General features: G+C 36.4%; 1 protein-coding gene across 1 annotated transcript; it reads left to right on the top strand.

Moving 5' to 3' along the window:
- Positions 1 to 750: 750 nt before the first annotated feature.
- ube2o (ubiquitin-conjugating enzyme E2O) lies at positions 751 to 26381 on the top strand. Its single transcript, XM_043242890.1, is given in 22 exon segments — positions 751 to 1197; positions 10074 to 10133; positions 10358 to 10468; positions 12090 to 12187; positions 12387 to 12450; positions 12870 to 12903; positions 12906 to 13012; positions 13185 to 13220; positions 13222 to 13295; positions 15187 to 15337; positions 15673 to 15775; positions 15918 to 16263; positions 18011 to 18165; positions 18352 to 18464; positions 18547 to 18669; positions 18927 to 19016; positions 19102 to 19372; positions 21094 to 21567; positions 21788 to 21924; positions 22058 to 22261; positions 22539 to 22596; positions 24541 to 26381. Coding segments are annotated over 22 exon segments (3981 nt in total). The 5' UTR covers positions 751 to 771; the 3' UTR covers positions 25287 to 26381.
- Positions 26382 to 26916: the final 535 nt, after the last annotated feature.

Genomic DNA, 26916 nt, shown 5'->3' with positions numbered 1-26916 from the left:
CGGCAGGTTAGTTATTAAAACCCTGTTTGTTCGCCGCAGACAAAGACTTCTTAAATCCCTTTGCACGTGAACATACAGCATCGAAGAGGTCTGAAACAGCGTGGAGGTATTTCCTTAAAACACATGTTATTTTATTATTGTAGTGTTTTATATAGTGTTCAGCATTATCAGCGGTTGGTTATACCTGTTTATTTTTAAATTCTCCTCAGATGCGTTTATGTTGTGGGCTTTTATCTCAATATTATAAAATATCAGCTTCCCAAAAGTCTGACTCCTAACAAAAACACACTCAAGTTTAACAGCAGTCTTTATTCGCAGTCAGACACTGACACCATGTGGTTGATCTCTCAACTGATCGTGATTTTAGGGTGGAGTAGCAGATAAATTATATCAAACCTAAAAACCAGTCAGCGCTATGCGTGATCACACACACACACACACACACACACACACACACACACACACACACACACACACTAACACACAATCTCTGCACTCCATTGGACATCATTTTCAGTCTTTTTTTCACACAGTGCAACGTGAAAATATTTGATTTAAAAACTTGCATTTTCTGACTAACGCAGTTTATTCAAATAACAGGCACGCTTTGTTATCGGAGACACTGATGTAATACAGGACAGTGATAACAGGTAGAGCCGGCCTCCATGCGGCGCTCTACGTACAGACGTAAACACGTGCTGTTCCTGCTCACAGGTTTCTGTTCACTTCTCCATCCCTCTCTCTCCGCATCATTCAGCAGCAGCAGCAGAGATGGCGGTGCCCGCCACAGTAGCGCTTTCTCCGGCCGTGAGCCCGAGCTCCGAGCCTCCGTCCGTCGCGCTCTCTCCCACGGCAGGCGGAACCCAGCGGCTTCTGTTTACGCATGACCTGGTCTCCGGAAAACACCGCGGTGCGATGCGTTTCGGGCTCGTACGGATGATTCACGGCGAAGAGGATTTCGAAGATTCGGACTCCGAGATTGGCGGTGATGGCGGAGGGAGAGGAAGAAGTGGTGGTGGTGGTGGTGGTGGCAGCGGCGGCGGCGATGGTGGAGAAGGTGGACGAGGTGGAGGCGCTCCCGGTAACTCGGACAACGAGAGCGGGGCTGCGGACGCACGGTCGTGGCCTCTCGGTAGAGGATTCGTGCGTGTTCAGTGGTATCCCGAAGGAACGAAGCAGGATGTTCGGGAAACGAAGGTACTAAAGGCACAAATGATCGCGCGCGTTGTTTTTCCCTCACCCATACAGCACACCACAACGAGCTGATTTTACTCTCCTTTAACGTTAATTATTTAAACGAGGCCGAGCTACGTTTATTGGCTTTACTTTTTTCCGATTCTTTGAACATGATAGGATGAGGTCATTTGATTTATGATCAAGGTTTAGGCAGAATCTCACGTGATCTGTTGAAAGTACTGTTACTCGTGAAAACACGCACAGACGAGTAGGTTTATTAAATTAAGCGTTTAGGATTAGCATCGACGCTGATTGGCTGTGAACGAGTCTCGGAAGTGTGAATCTCTTCATTGTAAACAGCCTGTGATCTTTTAGCCGGGCAGGTTGTCATTTGTTCATCAGTGGACAGTGTATCCAAACAGTTGTCAGTAAAACATAGTGGTTGTAGCTTTATCTCAGCGAGCAGTAAACAATGTCAGTCACAATAATACTGACAATAGACCTTCTCCCGGTGTTTCTGGACATTCGGTCTCGGTGGCCTGTAAAAGCACAGACCATACTGGAACTGGTTTATGCTCAGCTTTCAGCTGTAGTTTCAAAATAAAACACTGTACAACTGTTGTTTCTAACAAAGACAAAGCATGAAGCAGATAACCACCCCACCCTTAAATGCATGATCAAGGCCTACCACCAGCACAGCAGTAAATTAGGATTTATGAAACAAAAACTGAATTGTTTTCATTGTAACAGAAACATAGGTATCAATGTTCTATTGAGGCCTTTACATTGTTTAAATATTTGTTTCCTTATTTGTATCAACAAATAATCTCTCTCTATATATATTTATATGTATGTGTGTATATGTATATGAATAATATGTATGTGTATAAAATTACACAAAGCACATAGGTGCTTCTGAAAAAAAGAATGTTGTGAAAAAATGTTTTTTGTAATTTTATTTAAAAAAAGTAAACTTGCACATATTCTACATTTATTCATGTAGAAGAAAATGTTTAAAAATCTATTTTTTCACGAATAATGGAAGTCAAAAATATTAAAATATTTACATTTGACTTTCATTAAATGACTATCCCTACAGTAGAAGTTCCAGGTATCAATGATGAAGAATACTGCTGACTTGACAATGGTCTAGATTAGAACAGTGGTTCTAAAACCTTTCCTGGGGATGCCCAACCACAGCATATTTTGTGTGAAGTCCTCTTTTCATATAAAAGTACATTTAGTATTTAATTTGCTAGTTAAAGTCTGGAGTCTGAAGGAAGACTGGACAGGCCTTTGGGTTGCCATGACATGTGATGGTGTAGGTCCCAGTTTTATGAAGTCCAGAGTTTATGGAGATGCCTGATTTCCTTTTCTGGCAGGAATTTAGCCAAAACCAATTCCAAGTGGTTTGCTTACCATGATATTACTGTGTTTGATTTGCCAGCCAACATGTTTGACGTTAACCACATATGGAGTCTATGGGATATTTTCAAGAGGAAACAATACAGACGAATAAATGAATTAATACTGCCTCAGAGGCTGATCGCTTCCCTGCTCACTGATGCTGGAGTTTGGGCTAAAGGAGCCATGACCAAGTATTGAGTCCATAAATGAACATACTTTCAAAAACTTGAACTTCTTTTTTTTTATTTGGAAATTGTCTAGTATTTTGAGATACTGGATTTGTGACTTCCACTGGCTGTATGCTCTAATCATCAAAATTATAATAAACATGTAGTGTTGCAAACTTTTGAAGTGTTACAAAAATAGATATATGACTATATTCTATTTTTTGAGATGTACCTGGAGCATATATAGTGATTATTTTTTTAACACTTCAAAACACACACACATATGTATATGTACAGTATATATATATATATATATATATATATATATATATATATATATATATATATATATATATATATGTATATGTATATGTATATATAATAAAACATAAAAAGACTGGTTTTAGACAATAAAAACGTATTAGTGTGGTGTAGGGCCTCCTTTTGCGGCCAATACAGCATCATTTCGTCTTGGGAATGACAGATACAAGTCCTGCAGTGGTCAGAGGGATTTTAAGCCATTCTTCTTGCAGAATAGATCTGGTGACTGCGCAGACCATGGGAGATGTTTAAATTCACTTTCATGTTCATCAAACCACTCTGTCTTGCAGTGTTGGTGCATTATCATCCTAAAACAGGGCATCGCTACAGGATACAATGTTTGAACCATTGGGTGCACATGGTCCTCCAGATTGGTTCGGTAGTCCTTGGCAGTGACGCGCCCATCTAGTTGTGTGCATGCAGCTGTCTGGGTGGTATGCTTCTTTGGGGCTTCTCCACACCGTAACTCTCCCAGATGTGGGGAACACAGTGAAGGTGGACTCATCAGAGAACAATACATGTTTCACATTGTCCACTGCTCAAGATTTTTGCTGCTGGCACCATTGAAACCAATGTTTGGCATTGGCACGAGTGACCAAATGTTCGACTTTAGCAGCCTGGCCATGTAAATTGACCCGATGGAGAGTTGAGGTGCACATTCTGCAGTTAGTTGGGCAGCTGTGGTTTTATGTTTTTTAGATACAGTCAGGGTTAGCACCCGGACATCCCTTTAAGACAGCTTCCTCTTGCGTCCACAGTTACTTCTGTTTGATGTGGTTCGTCCTTCTTGGTTATATGCTGACATTAACCTGGATACCGTGGCTCTTGATACATCACAAACACTTTCTGTCTGGGTCACAGATGCGCCAGCAAGACGTGCACCAACAATTTGTTCTCTTTTAAACTCTGATATGTCACCCATAATGTTGTGTACATTGCAATATTTTAATATTTTAAGCAAAACAGTGCTATTACTCTAATTAAACCATGAAACCTCCAACACTAAATTGGCCAGTGTTTCATTGTCCTACCTTTGTGTGTGTGTAAATATATGCACACAAACGCGCACAAATATTGTTTTCTTTTTATTGAAAACAATATTTGTTCTATTTTTTTTTTTTAAATGAATTAAGCTCTTTCCACTTTCATAAAGGAAAAAAAATCAAGTGATCCTGTCGACGCCACAGGCAGTTACACATTACTAACCTAACAACTTTCATCTTCAGAACAAAATTAATACATTTATAAATTTGAAAGTATAAATGAAATTATAATTAAGATATGTATGTTGGAGAGGTAACTCGTCTTTTTCTTACCATATATAAAATGTAAAAATTTTTTGCTTAAGTTAAACAAATGAAAAAAAAAATGTCTAGCATTTCCATCATCTATATCAGTAAAACATTTTGAAGCATTATATATTTTTCCATAAAAAGTCTTTGGATGGAAATTATTGATATGATCATATCTGCCTGATCGAATCGCAGAAATTGCATAGTAATGCAAGAAACCACTGCCAATGTACAACAAGCATACACCCAGACAAGACACTGGATGATTAGTTTAATGTTAAACTCTAAATGATCGTAACTCTGTGATTGTCATATTAGATGACCGATGCTTCAGATGAGTGAGTTAGAGAGGGAAAAGCAGTAGTCTCTTAATTTGTTCAATAAGTAATGGTGGATATCATTGTGTACATTGTCCGGAGTCACTTTTAATCTCTGTTTGCATTATTGTTATACCAGTGCAAGGACATGGATAAATTATATTAAATAGGGCCCTACGATTTCCACAGTGCAGAAAACATGGAATCCAGTCATAAATTTGGAATTTATTTGGTATATAACGCTAAAGGCCCCAATATACTTCAAACTAAATGGAAGAACAAACTGATTCGACTAATTTCGAACAAAATCAGGCCAGTAAAGTTCATTTTGGCAGTTTGAATCAGCTCACCAAAGCAAACTTTTTAGGGAGTTAGTTTTAGCTCCTAAACGCCTTCGAGCTACCATTGGTCCGAGCAATCGGTGGGTTTGTTCTGAAACTCCACCTTCTTTGAAGATTCATTCAGCTGAGGTCAGGCAAGGGAGCAACATGTTTGAAAACCGTATACTGTCACTCAGCCTTTTTAAACTTCTTGCCTTCAAACGAAAGACGAAAAAGTTTGTTTAGTGTAGTGTAATATAGTTACAGTAGTGTAAACAGGGCCTTAATGTCACGGAATCAAAAGTACTGTAGGTCATTGATGCCAATAGCCTCGTGGGTTAAAGTACTGTAAGTTAGTACAATTAAATCAAAACGCAATATAAACTAGTGTCTGTGAATACTAAGCTGCAAAAATACATTTTAAACATAATCCTGCATGTTTTGTGTGTTTCTGTGTGAATGAATGGCGCAGATGCACTTTCTTTTTTTACACACATGGGCTGCTGAAGCGTGTGACACTCATAGTGTTTTTGGCTTCTGCCTCCTCTATACGAGTACTTGAAAACAAGAACATTATTTTTAGAAGTGAACAACATATTCACAGTAACTCATCAAAATAAAAGTTTAGTTTAACTCAAAACTTACAAAAATATATAACTTAACGTAATGATATTACTACTGCTAATTAAATAAGGAATTTTTTATCAAAATGTAATGGAAACCATTAAAATGGAGAACACATAACATTTTTTTGGGAGATATATCAGCAGCAGGCTGTTTGAAGTTGAGGTTTATATACATACAAACACAGCCCTAATAAATATAAACATAAATGTATTATTTAAGCACAAACTTATTTTGAATGGGGTAATTGCATCAGTTGTTTGGCAGCACTTATCACTTTACATCTGTATTGGAAGGAAAGGCTTTTTAAAGTGTTACCTTCAAGGTTTTTTCTTTAAACCATAAGTTCTCACCTAGACCAACAAAGTCAAAGTTCATACTGTTCAGTGATGTTGAACGTTGGCATGGTCAATAAAATTTAGAAAACTGCTGGTGTTTTTCATACTCCATCAACTACAGTAAAGTGTGGGTATAGTCATAATACTTATTGATTTAGTATTAGTGCTTCACATTTACATGGAAAATGATTTGATGTTTAAAGGGATAGTTCACCCAAAAATTAATTCATAGTCGTTAATTGCTCATGTTGTTCAAAACCTGTAAGACCTTCGTTCATCTTTAGCACACAAATTAAGATGTTTTGGATTTAAATGTGCTATATGCAAGCATAAAAATACCATATTGTTTGCAGATATTTGAGAAGTTAACATGCTTGTTTAACTGAAAAAGAAAGGTCAGTCAGTTATTCTTCTTTGAAAATGTGTGTTCTGCCCAGAATGTCCTTCTCTGTTTTATTTGACCCGCTTGATTGGTGGTGGAACGGGCAAGATACCAAGGTTGAACATGTGAACATGTGTTCGGTGTGGCTGAAATCATAACGCTTATGAGGTCCTTCATTAAACCAGACACCATCAACATGTTTACGTTCTAATTGTTAACAGGTCAATACAGGACAGTTGTTTGATAGTTTGTGTTGTTTTTGTTCTCATAGTGCAATGCAAGGTTTCTGTCCTATCTTTCTTACATTAAAATTAGAAAATGTAATATTGCATTTCATTTAGATGATGAAATCATTAGCGCAAGATTTTGAAATAGTTACTAGATTAAAAATTTTACTCTTTTCTCATTGCTACCATATATTTATTGCAACGGCTATGTATAGTCCTGTTTTTTTTAACATATATTTGATATAATGGCTAAATAATGTTTCAAGATCATTTTGATTTCAGGTTATCGTCGAAAGTGTTGCATTATGACAGCCCATTTATGATGTGAACCAATGAGCCTATTTGGCAGTAGGTAGTATTAGACTTTCAGTTTGCTAAAGAATCAAAATGAGGACTGGATGATGGAACACTTTTAATTGATGACGTAAAGCTCTCAAGGCAATCAGGATGAAGGGGCGTGTCCTTTAAGGCGTGGCTCGTGTAGTGGTGCAGTGTGCTGCTGCAGTCCCTCCCTCTTTGCTCCAAGGCAGACGTGAATGTACAGCGTTTTGTTCATTAGCGCATGAAGTCTAAACAAGCATGCAGTGAGCAGATGCTTATTGATCTTTGTAATCAAGCCTGGTTCTGGGCTCAGGCCATGAAGGTTACTGCAAACTGAACAAAATATGAGCTTGTTTTACTGAAAAGGGTTAACAAATTTAGAACCGCCTTGACATTATAGCATGACGTAAGATTTTTTTTCTCTCCATGGATGTAAGAATGGGAAAGGGAAAGAATAAATATGGAAAACTACACTTCTAAATACCGTCTGTTTTCATCACTACACCCATTCAGTTTTCTTCAGAAAAAAAAAAAAAAAGCTGGGATATGATTAAATTTCACTCTCCATATTCCCACCATGCACTGCGCTGTAGGGCGCCTTAAAAATGTCTGGAGCTATTTGTAATCTTATAGTTCTAACCCTTTTTGTGTTGTTCTTGTTCACAAAGAACTGGATTGTTCTTTATAGAACAGTCATGTTCTCTAGTTTTAGATCAATCCATGATATTTTATTTCATTTTTAACTAACCACACCAAACTGCTTAACTTGTAGAATAGCATTGTCTAAAACATCAATTTGTGACGTTTTCCACAATTCAGTGTCTAACAGCAGAAGCGTACACACTTTTGCAGTTTGTATAATAGCTGGAATATTTTTTTATTTTATTTTCATCTACTTATTTATTTCTTTTGTAGATTACATCTTCACCACCGTAGATTCACCCCAAACTGCCTGAACAGCCAGATGTATCATATCTCACAAATAGATCCCCTCATGAGGGACAAAATTAGCCCAGGACTCAGTTATAATGTTGTTCCACTATGGAGGTAAACTAACTGCATCTGTAAAAGACTTGAGGATGTGATTTAAGAATAGTTTGAATTTGAATTAAATGGGTATGATGACTCCTGTTAAAAACCAATCCCGTTTTGAGTCTGTATGTGAAAATATCTTTGCAATGAGCGACAGATTCTTAAACAATAATTTTAGATTCATTCTCCTGAGATTTTTCTGGATTGCAGCTCATCTCGACACAGCATGAATTGTGAAAATGTGATGGCAAACAGAAGGTTGTAGGGTCTTTTGTCTTAAAGCATCTTCCCTTTGTTACTCTCACTCTCTCTTTGTCACCACTGACTCAGCTTTGGGGGTGGGGTGAGGTGGGGGTGGTTCTATCTTTTGTAGATGGCCCAATATAATAATGTTTACTTAAACTAAACATTTCTTAAACATACTTATAACTAAACAAACAAAGCAATATCTAACTTAGAAAAATTTTTGAGTTCTTGAATCAGTTGTGTATTATAATTTTTTTAAAGTACAAATAAATGAAGCCTTACTGAGCAGAAGAGAATCATTTGCACCATGCTGGTCTAAAAAAGAGTGTTTAGGCACATTGGTGAAGCTTTACTATTTTGAGGAACTAACAATGGACTGTGCCATAGACCAACCCAAACCTGGTCTAAAGTCAATGGCACAGTATTTTTTTTGTTATTTAAAGAGCATGTTAGTAGAAAATGCACCTCTGGGCCGGTCTACAGTGCGCATTAACTTTGCTTGTTACACACAGGGATGTGCAGCGGCACACATGCCAAATATTATTTTCATTTTTATTTTAAAAATGCATTTTCATGCTTTTCAGACTTTCTGGGAGTTTATCGGTTCATCTGATCACAGAGAAAATACCTACTGCTTTTACTTTTTATAACGCATTGTTTTCATTAAAATGTAATGATTTAAATGAGCAAATTTAGTTTTATTACTGTACAATAGGGTGACCACCCTATAGACATTATTGTGAATCCCTTTCTAAAAAGTGATGTGCAACTATGATGAGATTAATCCCTTGGGGTATAAAAAATTGTTACCGAATAACAAGACATTTTTACCCTGATGGTCACAGATTCCAACGTCTATGCAAAGTTTACATTTTTGAAAATATTCAGGGCTCTCCAAAGCCAAACCTCTTGACCCCTAGATTAACAGGGTACAGAAAATGACCAGATACTGTATCTAAGATTATACACTTACCTTTTTATTTATAATTATCCTGGACTTAAAAATAAAATGTAATGATCACACATAATAATATATTTTATATATATTATATATACATGTAGAGCTAGTGGAATTGAATGATTTGCTTTTGAGTTGAATTTGGTAAGATTTGGCCTTTAATAGAGTGGGTCAGTAACAGGATGTAAGGGATGCTCCACTTAACAGATAGAACTGACCTGGATCCAGATTTAGTGTTTAACCTAGTATTTTATGTCTTGATCATGGATTACATATACAGTTTGTCAGATTGTTACTTTTTTCCCCACAGTTTTGCACGTTTTGTTTTAGCTGCTGATAATAAAATAAATGCCAGTCAGAAGAAACGTGGTAACATCTGTCAAATCATACTAAATTATCGGCAGAGGCGTCAGTTATGTATTATTGTTGATTAAATCCCTACTACTAAACAACCTGCTCTTGCTCGACCATAATGTTTGGGTTGCCCCTAGACTTCTCTCTGCCATCCTGCAATGTAAAAGCTAGGGAGAAGCTAGATGCCTGGGGAAGTCCTGTGATGTCGTCATCATCAACAACCAGTGGCTAAGTTGGGTTCTGTGCACGCTGCACAACAGATAATAAATCCTGTACGTTACTAAGCTCTAAAAGGTGAACTGGCCACTGAATTGAAATGCAGTGAATGTGGCCCATGAGAAATTCAAACAGTTGGATGTGCTGAGGCGGGGTCACCAAACTTAATCATGGAGAGCTGGTGTTAGTATAAACTTGACAAACTGCTTTCAGAGGTATTTATTTAGGGTTGGTGTTAAAGCCTGCAGCCTTAAGGCATAAGCAACTACTGTTATAAACTGTTGACACATTGTCTCTTTCTCTCTCTCTCTCTCTCTCTCTCTCTCTCTCTCTCTCTCTCTCTTTGTTAATTCCTTCTAATTCTTGATCTTGAAGCTGAAACTTGAAGATCGATCTATTGTGCCTAGAGACTTTGTCCGGAGAATGAATTCAAATGTAAGTATTTTTATCACTTGTACTTCAAGATGAAACTGTGTACAGGGCAATAGAGAAATAAAAAAGTTCCTTAGATGCTACTACAACGAAACTTTTAAATGAAACTACTAATTAAAATTGATAGAAACTACTTATGTCAGATAGATAATATATTGTAGGATCAAAATCTTTGACAATATGAAGAAGCTTATACCTGTTGTTAATTATTTGTTGTTTTATCGCAGGATAAACAGTGTGGCATTGTGACTAACATAAACACTGAGTGTGCCGTGAAACTTGTAGGGACCAACTGTGTTCTGTATCCTGTAAACAGCAAAGACCTTCAGCATGTCTGGGTGAGTTACTGTTTTAAATCATGAATGGGAATCTTCATTGGATTATGTATTCTGTGTTTATAGTTACTAGAATTGAGTTGTATTTGTGTACATTTACATTATAAGGTTATTATTATACCAAAAACTGTAACGAATGTATGATATATATATAATGAAAGCTCAAATGTTTGCTGCATACATGAATCCCATGCTCATTTGTTCTCATCATAGGTTACTTGTTTCACATAAGTGATGTAGTCTAAATTATGTGTGTTGGTCATGATTTAAATGTAAATAAAAGCCTAATTTAATCCTAACTACTTATAGAGCTGAACGATCATGATATTTTTAATTATTCCCTTGAAACTGTAAACTTATTTATATAGTGCTTTTAACAATACATATTGTCAAAGCAGCTTTAATGTATTAAATAACAAAAATAGTGTGAGATTAATTCAAAAAGACAGTAAACAATCAATTTCAGATAAAGTCTGTTGTCATTGTTTTGTCATCGTCCAGCTCAGTTCAGATCAGATCAAATCAGTGTTGCCCACTAACTTTCAGCAAAGTTGGTAAAGGACGATCAATGTGTTGATAAAAAAGTTGAGATTCAAATAAATAATTTGTTTTGTTGGGTGCACTTAACTTCTAGTGATTATCGTCGATTTGATCACAGACCGTCTCTGCATTTAATAACAAATTGATCAATCTCGTGATTTATACATCCCCATCATTGTATTCTCAGTTCAGTATTCAGTAGTTTAATACAATCTGTATTATTAAAAGCTCTATATAAATAAAAGTGATTGATGTTTTCACAATTCATTGATAGATAACATCACAAAAAAATCTAATCAAAGTAATATATTTTATGTTAATTTAGATTTGTTTCTAAAATAAAATGTCCACGATATATTATTAAAATATAAATAACTGTATTTCACATACATTGTAATTATTTAAAAAATTTAAGTTATAAAAAAACTGTTATAAAACAGTCTGACCATTTCTTGCCATGAAAATAGCCACAGAAGTTGGAATGAATGTTAAACACATATGAATGTTTTAAAACATGTTATGTCTAATTGGGAGAACTGGATCATACGTCCTAGTTTTAATAAAAACTGCTGTATATTCGATCAGTTTGTTTATTAAGGCTGTAGGGCAACAACCCAGTAATGCACCATCCTTCAGGTTATAAATGCATGGATTAACATTTCTGCATTTGACATTAAGAGCATGTGTCATCAAGAAGCCAAACAACTTGTGTGGATCACAGTTAGAAAATTTCAGTTGGGTATCTGGTTCAAGTCTTTAACCTGTGAACCCGAGCTATGTTCATAACCACATAGTTTGAGAGAGTCGCCCTGTGGAGCATCTAAACAGTCATTCAGAGAAGGACCTCATCCCCAGTTTGAAGTGTGGTTTTAAAATTGATTTTTGTGGGGCTTTATTAAGTTCTTGGACAACATATTATGATTCATTGGGTTCATTAACCGGGTTGATTAATCACCATTGAGCACTTGAAAAAAGCATTTAAGCTCATTTACTTGTAATGAATATACTCTGTCACTCTAGATAAAAATCTTGAAATTGATGATTAACAGTTAACTAAGTGTTTGTGTTTTGTACATCTCTGCAGTCTTTTATGTACGGTGACTACATTGTATATGACTTCTGGCTTGGAAAGGTGTACGATCTCAGCATCCAAATCGTTGTGAAGCTTTCCAATGGTGCACGGTAATGTGATCGCGCTTTTTTTTAATTTCCTTGTGGTATATGCAGTACGTATATGTATTAAGCATATACGTTAAATTAAATGTAATATCTTGTCCAAGTGCACCTGAGTAGCAGAAAAAAATGAATGCAACCTACTTTTATAGGGTTGACTGAATAGGATATGATACAACAATGCAATTTCTTTCTTTTTTTACTGTAGATGCTCTATGAGTGAGGAAGACGGCGCAAAACTCTATGATATTTACCCTCACATCAGTGATGTGGTAGGTGCTCAATGTTTTTGTTTGAATTATTATTATGAGAACTTTTTTTGCCCTGGTATAATGTTAATTAGGACTAGGCAGTATGGCACGGCATTTCGCAGTTATATGATTATTATGATTATTTCCATTTTACACATATGATAGCATTTCTCTGAAGAGTGCTGGTGTTCTGACCCTTGCCAGGTTATTTTACTACCCCCAGTATCGTTACGTTTAGGATTCAAATGAGGATTCAAATGAGTTGGGGTAATATGTTGATGTTCAGCCTCATGTATCAAAAAAATAAGTTTCAGTCCAAAATAGTATATTAAAATATAAACTGTTTGGTATAAAATAGCGTACAACATGATTATGCAGTTGTTTTGCACAGCTAGATGATTATGTCTTAGTTTGAAATGTTGCTTTGGCTTTTACTCCAGGGTTTGTTCTTTGACGATGCCTATGGATTCTACCCGGTCAGGTTTTGATTGGGCCCTCAAAGGTTTTTGCTAATGTACAATGGCTATATGGTGTGAAGCCGGTTCTCAGCAAGAAAAGCAAGTTCAGAGTTGTTGTGGAGGAGGTAAGTTTGGTGAAAATGTGACTCTAATGTTAACTAGAGTGCTGGGATTGGGAATATTTTGTGACTAGAGCAAATAACTAAACCAAAGCAACTTTTGCATGTGTCTTAAATATGTTTTAATTTTTCCATTTTTAGTGTATATGTCTCAGACATTAAATCTTTTCAATTACAGGTTCAGGTTGTTGAGCTAAAAGTGACGTGGATTACTTAAAAGTTACTCTCCAAAGGGCTCAGACAGTGTCTTCCCACCACCATCCACCATCACACAGGAGAATCTATGCAGGTAAAAGAAGCTGCTGCTTCTTTTTTTTTTTTTTTTTTTTGATCATTTTGATTCATAGTTTGTAGTTTGGCATAATCTCTCTTTCATACTCATTCGGTACTCTGCACAGTAGTCAAGTAAATTGTAAAGTGCAAAATATACTACAAAACTAAGTGTAAAACACATTAGTGAGTCAGTTTTTGTTACAGTGGTAAAGTGAAATTTGCCAAAATATGCAGGCTGAGCTCCTGTTCATCATTTATCGTTCAACTACTGGTTCTTTTTATTCACAAACATTTGGATCTTCTGAACAAATATACAGTGATCATCAGATCTTGTTCATGAATGAGAGTGTAGGTCATAAACAGCTATATATATATATATATATATATATATATATATATATATATATATACCCTAACTCCAGATCATATAATCCCCTGAAGCACACTCCACAGCCAATCCCTGAACACACATACACACAAAAGCAAGGCACACAAAATACAGGTGTCAAGGATCATAAGTCTTTTAGTGTGAGTCAGTGTCATTCAGCAGAAAGCAGATGCAAAGCACAGTTCTAGGTACGGTGCACATGTGCTTGTTTATATATTTATATTTAACATAGATTTAACATCCCTGATTAATGAATGTGTAAATGTCTGACCAATTCATTCCTCTTAATTACGCATGTAAACTTATATGGCATAGTGTTGCCATAAGGCTACAAACTTCACTGTCCCTTTAATTCTTTTAATGAAAAACATACATATACTGTCATGTTTAATGAAATGAGGGATGTGGCCTTTTTTGGGGATGTGGGCCAAGAAAATAAAGCCACATGGGGCACGTGGGAAAAATTGGTAAGATAAACATCGCTTTTTAACATGTATAAATTTAAATAACTGTATAAAAAATGTGCTTGTGTATTAATATGTAAGATAGCATGTTTGATTGTTGAAGTTTTTTTTTTTTTTTTTTCAGGGCAGCAATGTGCAGTTCCAATTACCAAGTACCAATTTTGTTTAGGCTATATGCCTAATAATTGTTGTAGTAGTAATAATAATAATAAAGTGTGGGGTGTGGAGATGTGCTTAGATGCATAATCAAAAATATAATGAGTTCATGTCATCCTCTTTTTCCAAGCTCTGGAAGGTCAAAGAATGTGCAGTAGTATTATTATTATCATTATTATTATGCCACTGAGAATGATGAGGAATTAATTGCATTGTCATACCCCTAAACCTACCCATGTGGAAGGGTTTTTGGTGCTGTGTACAAATAGAATTGCACATTTTCAATCCGTTTTCCAAATGTGGACGCATAAATTGTGACATAATCCAAATTCAATTCAATAATCTTCATGTAATGTTTATGCATTTCTGCAGCTAAGGTCTTTTTGTAATAAAAGTTGCCACAATACCATGATGCAGTTAGTATTACTGCAGTAAATCCATGATAAACAATGACAATTTATATATTGAAAAACTCTGTGACAGTATCGTTGCACACGTAGTTTTAGCTAGTTTATATCTGTTGACTGATACTGGCTGCTCTAGATATTGTCACTCTAGATATCACGGTGCAGTTTAGTGCTCGTGTGATCAGTGAGTCTGCTCTAATCGGCTCGTTTGTGTGGCCCTGTTTTGTTCCACTATAAACATTTTAAATTTGCATTTTTTTATTGAATATTTAAATCGCAATAGTTTTATTGAGGAATATTATATCACTATAATTAGTTATCATTTTATGGCCCAGCCCTGTTCCAGCTCTCCTGCTGTGAACTCTACTGTAGGGCACAGGAAACTGAGTATGATTGACTTGATCTTGTAGATAACATAGCTGTTCCCTGCTTATTCTAAAGGTTTACTCATTCACTTGATTTGTTTTCTCTTGATTTTCTCTTTTTGTTCAGGGTGAAGCGACTGGGCTACTTTGATCATACTCAAAGGCAGCTTGGAGAGAGAGCCTTGTATGTGTTTCCTGCCAAGAGTGAAACTACACGAATCACCTGTGAGGGTCCAGAGGGTGCACCTGCTCATCCTGAGGACCCTGTTGTTCGAAAGGTATAGCTGATGTGGTTATGTTACATCTACAATCAAACATACAGAAGAACAGATTACTTCATCTGTGTTCTATTATGTAGTTTTTTTTTTAACCTAATCAAAGTAACCCAACTGCAATTTGATTGAGATGAATTGAAATGCACAAAGAAAAACACAATTTTGAAAATTTGAATCTTGAATTATTATTATTATTGAAAAACCTGAAACAATTTTTATTTAATTAAAATGTGTGCATTTGAATCAGTTAAAATATAATGACTAACCTAGTCAAGTTTTCTAACTGAAAATAAAGGGTGTTGCTTTTGTTTTGATGATTAATATTTGTTCATTTTCAGTTAAAAAGAATGTTTAAAAAGGAAGTGGGAAAGAAACTGACAGAAAATTCAGACACACAGAGTAACAATTCCGAATCAACTGAGAAAATGGAGGGCATGGAAGGTACTGCACGTGTCATTGTCTTGTAAACCATACACTGAACTGAACTGTCAGCAGTCAGCATGGTCCACCTCATTTTTGCTTCAGTGTGCTTGAATAGACATCTGATTAGGTGATTTTTTTGTACCATGTTTTTATTCTCCAGGTGAAAAGAGATCAGTGCAGGAACAGGACTGTCCTGATGATAATTCTGTTCCATGCTACCCAAACAATGGTCCTTTTCCATCCCAGGATGCTTTGGAGGAAGAAAAAGAGCCACCACTGGCTGTTCTTCAGGGACAGTGGGCCCATTTGGGGGATCAAGAGTCGGATGAGGAGCCAGGGGATGATACAGATGATACCAGTTCTGTCACTTCCTCTGCCAGCTCAACAGCCTCACTTCAGAGTGGCCCAACTCGAAAAAAGAGCATTCCCCTCTCTATACGCAACCTAAAGAGAAAGCACAAGAAGAAGAGAACTAAGTTTTCACGCGAATTCAAACCAGGAGACAGGTGAAAGAATCCACAAACATTTCATTGATTTAAAAATGACAATCTAGTTGTGTTATCATAGTGTAATACCTGCAAAATGATATTGATCTAATGATATTATGTACCCACATTTCAAAATACCTTCCTTTTTTTTTTTTAAATACATTTATACAGGTTTGAGACAACATGTGAGTAAATGATGATAGAAATGGTATTTTTGGTTGAACTATTCCTTTAATGAGAAAAGCAAAAAAACAGAAGCTTGCTCTATTTTCTTTTTATTTATTATATAATAATGATTTTAAAAACTTGCTATATGTAAGATTTAGACTGAGACTTGTTATAGCAGTTGTTGGTTTTGATTGTTTCCATTGTCCTCATTTGTAAATCTACTTAACTAAAATCTAATGTAAATTAAATGAAATGCAGTTTTTATGTTCTTTTGCTTTAAGGGCTGCACTCATCCATTTACTTAAATTTTTAGACATAACTGTGTTTCTATGTAGCCTAAACATTGTGTTTTTTTTTTTACTATATTAGACGCAAAATTAATCAGACGCAAAAGATAACTTAGTTGTCAGAACAGCTCATGAATTAATCAAGGTTTAACCACAAAGCAGATCCAAATAATGCACTTTTGTGATTGTGAATAAGTGCAGTGTCCCGTGAGTGTAACTCTACTGCTGAGTTAACATTCGATGTGCATGTATGTTGCATTATGTTGAGATAGGCACACCAGAACAGGGGTACATTTTATTAATTGCACAGACCAATTTACCCATAGCACATGTGAAGTATATGTCGCAGTTTACAGCCCTGAAAATGGATCCTAAAAAGCAGTAAAAAGAGAGCCCTTTCTAAACCATGCTCTGATAGAAGAACTAAAGAAAAATCACTCCATCCCATAACCACCCTTTGCTATACTGTTTGTTTAAAAAAAAAAGAAGTAATTTTCCATTTATTTGTACAGGTGTTTTTTCTATATTTTAAATGTTTACTTAATTGCACATTACAGTTTGTTTTAGGGTTAACAAAAATGTCCAGAAAATTACTGCATTACCAGTACATTTTCTGTTCCTTTTTTTCCCCCCTCAGTATCACTGTTATCATAGAGCCAACTGTGTGTCATATTAAAGGTGCACTAAGAGACTTTTTCCAAACAATTTTGATATTTGAAAGCACCAAAACAAACACGCCCCAACAGGATCTTTCTCCCCTATTTTGATGTCTGTCCTATGTGTATGTATACAATGTTGTGCCTATATTGTGTCTATATTTAAACAAAAGCCAACAACAGATAAGTTGTATGAAACGATGTAAAAATCAATATACTCAAGTTAATTGTTGAAGATCATGTTTAAAAAAATTATTTATATATATATATATATATATATATATATATATATATATATATATATATATATATATATATATAATATATATATATATATAAAAGATATTATATAGACCCATCTAAACATTTCATATAATATTTCTGTCAATTTAAATATATTGACTTTTACATTACATTTAGTCATTTAGCAGAAACTTATCCAAAGCAATTTACAAATGAAGACAATAGAAGCAATGAAACTCAGTAGGTTAGTAGTTTTTTTTTTTTTTTTTTTTTTTTTTTTTTTAAAAACAAGTAGAATAGAAAAAGAATGGATTACACTTATTTTATAAAAAGTCGAAGAATAGAAAGTGCTGGCGTTTTTTGTAAGACATCAGTTAAATAGACTTATATGGTGTTTTTGTTTGTGCATAGGGTGGCAGTTGAGGTTGTCTCCACTGTAACCTCTGCAGATGTGATGTGGAAGGATGGTAGATTAGAGACGGGGATACGCTCCAATGACCTGATCCCTATCCAGCACCTGGACAACCATGAGTTCTGCCCTGGAGACTACGTTGTAGACAAACGACGTATGTTCTATATTTAACACAATGTGCGATTTTTCAGTATGACATTTAGTTTTCATGTTTTATGCCCCAATTTAGTGGTCAGACCCTACTAAGTTGTTTACAATTGACTTACACGCAGCAAAAGATTAAATTTCGCATTTTACTCACTTGGAATTGAAATAATTTGTTTGATTGTGGCTCCTGCAGCCCAGGCTCTTCAGGATCCAGGCATCTATGGGGTTATTCAGTCAGGTGACCATAAAGCCAGAACCTGTGTTGTCAAGTGGGTCAAACTTAATGCTGCAGGCAACGATGTTGAGGTATTTTTACTTTTTAGCATCAGGAGGTGTGTGGAATCGTCTGTTATCATATCATCCTAACAAATTAAGCTTGTTTATGTAGGTGATTGGGGAAGAAGAGGACGTTAGTGTTTATGACATTGCTGATCATCCAGATTTCCATTTCCACACAACGGATATTGTCATAAGGATTGGCAACTCTGACACAGAGGATTGTGAAAATGAGGTACAAAAGTAGTTTTACATTTAAAAGAATTTAAGAGAACATTTTCAGGCTTACCACAATGCCAGTGTGTTTATATAAAGCTGTAATGCAGTTTAAAATGTAACTGCTGACTCCTGAGTTTTGCTTGGAGTTTGATTTCGTTTGAACCGCATAATGTTTTTCAAGTTCACATTTCTTAAGTAAAACTTAAAACAATTTTTGTGTTCTTTGGTTTTCATTCTCTTTTGCTTTATTGCCTTGCCTCGACTGTCCTGTAGAGATCTGTTGGCCAAGTGTGCAGGGTGGATCTGAGCAGTAAAGTTGAGGTTGTGTGGGCAGATAATTCTAAGACAATTGTCCTGCCACAGGTATGCACCAGTTTACTCGATGACCTTGCTACCGTATAAGACCACCTATAGACCCTAGTACTAACACTTATTTTCTCTCTTTTAGCACTTGTATAATGTCGAGTCTGAGATTGAAGAAACATATTATGACTCTGCAGAGGGCAGCAGTAGTGGTGCCTCATCTGAAGAATGGGAAGATGAGAGTGATAGCTGGGAGACAGATAATGGACAATTGGAAGAGGAACCAAGTGGTGTGGAAAGCATCCCAGTCTCCTCTCCCACCACAGGTGCTAATGCCGATGGCAAAACCCATGGTGTGCATGCCTCCACGACTACAGACTTACCAGGAGCTGTCCCGACTCCTGAACTTCCTGGAGGTAGAATTAAGTATCAGATAAAATGATTCATGTTCACATTACAACAGAAGCAAAATCTAAGTATTTATCCATTTTAAGTAGAAATTTACCAGCAGTTGTTGTGCACCACCTTGAGCTTAATTCAGGTGTATTTTCATTAAACAACTAAATCTATCACATTTTTATAATAAATTATGTTTTTATATTATTATTTAGTTTTCACATAAAACTGGAATATATTTTATGTGTGTATGCAGAGCTTGACATTAACATTTTTTCCATATTTACTAGCCACAATTGTCTTGTTGGGAAAACATTTTATTTCAATACTGCACACAAATGTTTTTTTCTATTTAAAGGGCATTTTGGTGTATTGAATTCATAATCTTTGATAACAAATTCTTTATATTATAAATATGAAACGTTGGTAAAAAGATCTTCAATGACATATCTTAATGAGTCGGGCTTGGGTGCTTCTCAATATCCATCCTCGTTTCCTCGCTTCACCGTCCTACATCCTATGACCCGAAAAAAATGATTGAGCTCAGCCATCTTGTAGGATATCTCCATTTTCTAATTACACCGCAAGGATCGAGAAGTAAGGAGGCTTCCTGAGGAGTCATAAGCGAGGACACACAGGTGTATCCTATGCGGAAGTGTTTTATCAAGTAAACTTGACTCCTCCTCCTCCTTTACATCTGTCGTAATACTTCATGCTTATATTTTAACTTTTGCAGTTTGAATAATTCATACATGTCATATATTTTTACAGGGCATCTTGCTTTATTAATATGTAATATAACAATATTATATGCCTTAAATAACTTTAAAAGCATATGGGCAGATCCCTTTAGCGCAGCCAGTGACGCTAGAATGGTCAAGAAGATTCCAATGTTCTTCCTTTGATTCCTCCGTCCTTGCATCCTTCCCTCGTATCCTAAGGAGGTGGAGCTAAGACACGAGGAAAGGAAACGATGCACAAATAAGAAATGAGAGGCACCCCCTGTCCTTATGAATGGACCACTGAAACATTGACTTAAAACATTAAAAAAAAAGTGTTGTGCACACGACTATTTTGCTGTGATCTTTGTTTGGCCATTAGCCAAATGGACCAAAAACTAAAATATATATTAACTACTCATTTTAACTTTTGTATATAATGTCAAATTTGCAATCGTGGTTTTCAGGGAACTTACCTCTCTTGGTCGTATTATGTTGATTTATAAGGTTGCTTAACTTTTCTTCTGTGTGCAGTTGCGTTCTTTTATTTATTTATTTATTTTCATTTCTCCACAAGATTGGCATTACCTCGTGGTTACATGTTATTTCATTTAATCGCCATTTACATGCACCGAATATAATAAAAACAAAACCATTCTCACCAAAATTTTGGTTCAGTTAGATGTTTTATTCAGATTAGTTGTCTTATTGGGGCAAGTAAAATTCTATGCTTTCACTTTTCACTTTCACTTGCTTGTGTCAGATAAGCATTAATGTTTTGTTAGTGTCAATGTCAAGCCCTGTGTGCATGTATAAAAGTTTTATTTATATTTTCATAGAGATGTAATTACATCATGTTGGGTTTTCTGGGCACCTGTGTGGGTACCTTTCCTCCTATTAGTGATGCCCATGGACATTGGAATTCCCTGCAACATTATAGACAACATTAAATGCTGAATTTTGTCAGATGAACTTCAGTTATTCTCTGCTCATTTGTATAATTTTTTTTTTCTCTTCTGCAGGTGTAGGCGGAGTTGCACCCGAAGAGAAACCCAGTAAAGAGACTCCACCACGTGGCTTCCGTGAGCTTAAAGAAGCTCTGAAGATTTTGGAAAGTTTAAAGAACATGACTGTTGAGCAACTCTGGACTGGATCACCAACCTCTCCCACTGCCGAACCATCAGCCACAAGTGCTGCCACAACTCCTGCTGATGCCAAACCCACAAAAGAAAAACGCTTTTTGGATGACATTAAGAAACTTCAAGAGAACTTGAAGAAAACTCTGGACAATGTGGCCATTGTAGAAGAGGATAAAATGGAGGCTGCCATTGAGGAGGAAAAAGTGACAGCGCCGGTGCAAGCAGAACCACAGACGCCTGTGCGTTCTGAGTGGCCTAGCGACACTCCGGTTTTGTGTCAACAGAGTGGAGGCAAACCGGGTGTAACCTTCACCAGTGCTAAAGGGGAAGTGTTTTCTGTTTTGGAATGGGCACCAGGTATAGACACCAGCAAACCATTTTAAGGAAAATAAAACCTTTAGAATTAATGACTGCATATGTAGTACCTTCTCATATGAACAAAATGTAATAATTTGAAATGAAAATAATCTGCTTAAATTTACTGTAATATTGAAGCTACATATTTTTAAGCCAAAGGAAATCTTGTCTAAGATTCATTTCAGAAGCGCTCTAAAATGACTCTTCTTTCTCAACATAGACACACACTCTTTTAAAAAGATGGAGTTCCAGCCAGCAGAGGCAAAGAAGTTCTTTAGCACTGTAAGGAAAGAAATGGCCCTGCTGGCCACCTCTCTGCCTGATGGCATCATGGTGAAGACTTTTGAGGACAGAATGGTGAGTGTGCCTTTCTATCTTTTCATGAACAGGTTTGGTTGTTGGATTTTGTTCATTTTGCAATGTTCGAAAAACAATTATTCCTTAAAAAACATTATAGGATTCAATGAACCTTTTTTCTTGTTCTTCTCAGGACCTTTTCTCAGCTCTCATTAAGGGCCCTAACCGCACTCCCTATGAGGATGGACTCTTTCTTTTTGATATCCAACTTCCTAATATATATCCTGCTGTTCCTCCTCTCTTCCGTTACCTCTCTCAGTGCAGTGGTCGACTTAACCCAAACTTGTATGACAATGGGAAGGTTTGTGTCAGTCTTCTTGGCACCTGGATTGGAAAGGTAAACTGACCTAATCTCTGATCTGTGTAAAATCCAGTCTCTGTTTGAGTACTCTTTTTAGCATTCGCAACCTCTTTGGTCATTCTTTTTGTCTCACTATGTTGGGTGACTTTACTTTTTGTTATTTCAGAGGATCATATCCTAAATTATTGACCATTTGAAATGAAATTGTGCAATGCACAGTTGTGTTTAGTGCAAAATACTTGGCACCCTCATTTGCATAGTTCGAATATTTGTTCAATATTGATGTGTGCTTTTTTTATTTCTTCTTTCGCAGGGTACTGAAAGATGGACCAGCAAATCCAGTCTACTGCAAGTGCTTATCTCTATACAAGGTTGATTTAAAAACTACTCCTATTATGCCAGTATGCTTGTTAGGGTCTACTTGTTAGTGTTACTGTTTAAACCCACTGTTATTATAGTTCAGTTTTATAAGAGTCAAAAATGCAGTATATTTCTGAAATCCAGTTAGTTTAAGTTTGATAAGCATCTGGGATAGTTTCTAAAAAGGGCAGATTGTTTTAAGGCAATAAGCAGGATCTGACAAATATGCAGCCTCAAATGATGTAAACGCTGCAAAAAAGCACTGAAAAACTGCAGTAACAAATTTATTTCTTGTTTTTGTACCTGTACATATAAAGAAACTTCTCAGATCTGATATTATCATATTAAAAGCTAAAAAACTGCACAGTCAGTCTTTTATTCACAGTTTTTTTTTATAATAAAGAGATTCGCAAACATGCTTCCACTGAACTCTGAACTAATGATTGGAAGTTTGCATTATTTTACTGACTCAGATCTTTAATGAAATTACTTGGAAAAAAAAAAGAGTAAAAGATTTAATTTTAGCAGAATATAATTAAAAGATTACCTGTTAATAGCTAAATTCAGCAAGACATGACACATTTGTACTGTGTACTGGTTCCTTCATCTTCCGATTGGAGTCATTCAATTTTGAAGCACACACAGACTTGATTAAGTCATCTCTCAAGTCTTCAGGTTTGAGTCTTTCATTTAGCAACTGCTAGGCAGTCTATACCAAAAACAGAAATTATTAGCTTACCTCTCAAGTCTTCGGGTTTAAGCTGTTTGCTGTTTTGACAAGTCTGCTTCCTGGCTCACTAACAAACAAACACTACATATTAACTCTTGTTATTATATGTAGGCATCTTTGCTTTATCAAAGTGATTTTTTTTCCCTCATCGTACAGATGGTGTTTAAAGCATTAATCAACTCTTTATTACTTGTATTGAATGTTATGGAAAAGAAACTGGCAAAAGTATAAATTGTAAGAAATAAAAAAGCTACAATTTGAGACCAGAAATGCATCATATAACTGACTGCGTGTTTGTAAAGACTGAAATAATTAACAAATTTTATATCCAATACCGCGTCACATCACATGACAAAAGAACAAACGATTTGGACCTGAAGACTTTGCAGTGGAGCTAATAATGTATCTGTCTGGTACAGGGCTGTCACAGGATGAAAGGGAAAAACTCAAACCCAATACAGAAGACTCGATTCAAGAGGTCAACCAATCATGTCTGTTCTGTAAAGATCCAGTAGGATGTTGCGCATATGCTTTCAGCACAAAATGAACTAATAATTCACAACTCAGTGTTTCAGAGTCATAATAAAGATTTAAAAAAAAGAGAAAAATAATACAAAAACATTTTGTAAATAGAAAACTTTCACAGAATGCTTATATAAATACTCACAGGAACATTAATATATCAACATTTGCATTTACATTTACAATATTGTCTTTATGTTGTGAGTACAGTTATCATGTAGAGTGAGTTTTATCTGTTGGATCCAACTTGTTCTTCTGACGCATAGCTTTGAACTTTGTGCTCAATTCAATACTTGATTCGCAGCTGCTCCAATCATGATAATGTACAAATTTTAAAAAATAATAGATAAAATGTTTTTTTCTAGTTCCAGTATACTGCATAACCGTGTAAGGCAGTAACAAATGCATGTCGTAGCTACCCACTCTGACAGTCAATTTCACTTACTTAAATGTAAGGGGCTCCAAATTCACAAAAATACTCAAAGCTACTTATGGCACTTTTTCACTGCATGTTACGACTCGGCTCGACATGGCTCAAACCCCCCAAAAACGAACCGTGCTGTATCATGCAGTGGAAAGCGACAGTACGGATGCTTTTAGGGTCCCTTTTTTGGAGGAACAGACTTTTGAGAAGTGTGAAAATATTTGAAGAGGTATAATTCAATGTAATTTTGAATCTATATTTTGTCTTCACCCTCTGCAGGTCTGATCCTTGTCAATGAGCCGTACTATAATGAGGCTGGCTTTGACAGTGACCGAGGCCTTCAGGAGGGTTACGAGAACAGTCGCTGCTACAACGAGATGGCACTTATTAAGATGGTGCAGTCAATGACTCAACTTCTCCAGCAGCCTGTGGAAGTCTTTCAGCAGGAGATCTGTGAGCACTTTACCTGTAGCGGATGGCGTCTGGTCCATCGACTGGAGTCCTGGCTAGAATTGGATGGGGCAGTGACTGACCGTGCTTTACGTTGTGGTGTTGGAAGCCTCCATGGAGAACCTCTAGAAGAGATCCCATCAGCTCTGGCACACAGCAGCCCAAGCAAGCAGGATGTGCGAAGCGAAGAGGAGCTTGAGGACTCAGGTCTCAGTCCCTCCACAGTGGGGCCCAGTGAACTTCCTGGCTCAGGTGGGCAACGGGACCTGAGCCAGAATTCAGAGTGTGATAGTTCAGTTGTGGGTGGTGTAGGATCAGAAATAACAGAAGGTTCTGAAGGGGTGTTGGGTTTTGTGACATCACAACAAAGTATAAAACCGTATCAGGAGTCTCAGCCAGCTGTGAGACCAAAGAAACGGAGGAAGAGCTATCGTAGCTTCCTTCCAGAGCGCAGTGGCTATCCAGACATTGGATTCCCACTCTTCCCTCTTTCCAAAGGCTTTGTGAAGAGCATGCGTGTAGTTTTGCAGCAGTATCGCGCTACTCTGATGGCTGCTGGCATTCCTGACAAATAATTTCCCTCCAGTGTAATGTTCTTCTTTTTTCCTTTTTCCCCACTTTGTTCAACCCAAGAGCTGCGCTTTTCCCCTTTAATCCTATGTCCAGGTCTTGGATCTGATCATCAGGCAACTAATTTTCCTACCAACTTTTGTTAATTGCTTCATAGCACTTTTTTTTGCTTCGTTTTTTTGTTGCCTCTCAGTGGTCACGGAGTGGCAGCACACATTATTTGTTTCCATTAAAACAATGTTGAAATTTCATATGCTTCTATCTTGTTTCCCTGACAACCACCCTGCCACCACACTGCTCTCTCAGGGAAGAATGGACAAAAACAGATGGATGTGAGACTGAGATACTGAGGCATGACTGAAGCTTTTGTTGTGTTGTGACTTTACAAGATGTGTGGGTATAAACTGTATAAATTGGGTTTATTGTGCCATGGGATGCTCTAAATGGTCTTAAGCATTGTCATTTGCTAATATGGGGAGGACAGAGACTATTTTTTGATGGAATCGCCATCAAACTTTCACCACATATTGGTTTGCACAAGTTGCGAAAGTTGAGTTCATTTACAGAAAAAAAGGATGTTATTGTCAGTTTTTCCAAAAAGCTTCAGATCAGATGTGTAATTGTTGTCTTTGGTTAAACAAATAATTATATTTCCCAGCATGACTTGCTCTCTGGTTCATATTTTCATGTTGCTAACATTGCATCGCCATTTGAGTCTTGAGTCATTCTTTTAGAAATGCTGGTGACTTGCTTTTTCGATCCAAAATATAGTCAAAGTTGTACAACTGCCCGGTCATCTATACTGTACAGGCCCTGATCTTTCCTGCTGGTGTTTTGCACTGAAATCATATGAAAGTTGAGTGTCAAGTTTACATTTAAAAACAACAAAGCAACCAGACACTAAACAATTTCTCTTCAAACTGGAACCAAACATCCACTTTTTTTGTCCCTCCCCCTCCTTGGCACAACAAAGAAAACTTTAGTAACTAATATTCTCTGTACAGTACATTATTTAAAAAAAAATGTCTTACACTTTTGCCATAAATGCATACATATCACAAATCCAGTTTACATATATGTAAATAAACAGTGGGACCTTTCGTATGAGGCAGGTCAGTCATTAATTCTGTTAAATGTGGGAAAGCAGCCAGAGGTCTGTTTTAACTTTCCTGAGAGTCGACTAATTAAACGAATGACTTTGAGAGGTTTAGCAGCCAGGATTCAGACGTCATGAGCTGTGTTCGCATATAAGGCTTTTGTTTAAACACCGATAAGTTCGACCTGTCACATCCTTAACTTTTTTCTGTCCAACATCGTTGCCTTAAAACTTATTTCAAGCTTGACCTAGGTTACCCCTTTTTATTGTGGCAAACAATAAATTCGCACTAGTTATGATGGAGAGGCATAAATGGTAGTAGTTATTTTCACAAGCACAATTCAAGAACTGTGAAATGGTTTGTTTGTATTTGCCTACCTTTTTGGGGTGTTTGATTGACTATTTAATCAACGTATCATAAATTTCTCTCCGACACGATTTAGACGCTGTGATTTAAAAGCTTCATGTTAATCCTGGTGCTATGGTTCTCCAGACCACTAGGAAGCAGCAGACTAGTTTCAGAACGAGCGGTTTAGACC

Source organism: Puntigrus tetrazona, chromosome 6 (genome assembly GCF_018831695.1).
Source record: "Puntigrus tetrazona isolate hp1 chromosome 6, ASM1883169v1, whole genome shotgun sequence".
Taxonomy (NCBI): Eukaryota; Metazoa; Chordata; class Actinopteri; order Cypriniformes; family Cyprinidae; genus Puntigrus; species Puntigrus tetrazona.
The sequence above is the reverse complement of the archived record's forward strand: the minus strand, read 5'-3'. Positions and strand labels throughout refer to the sequence as shown.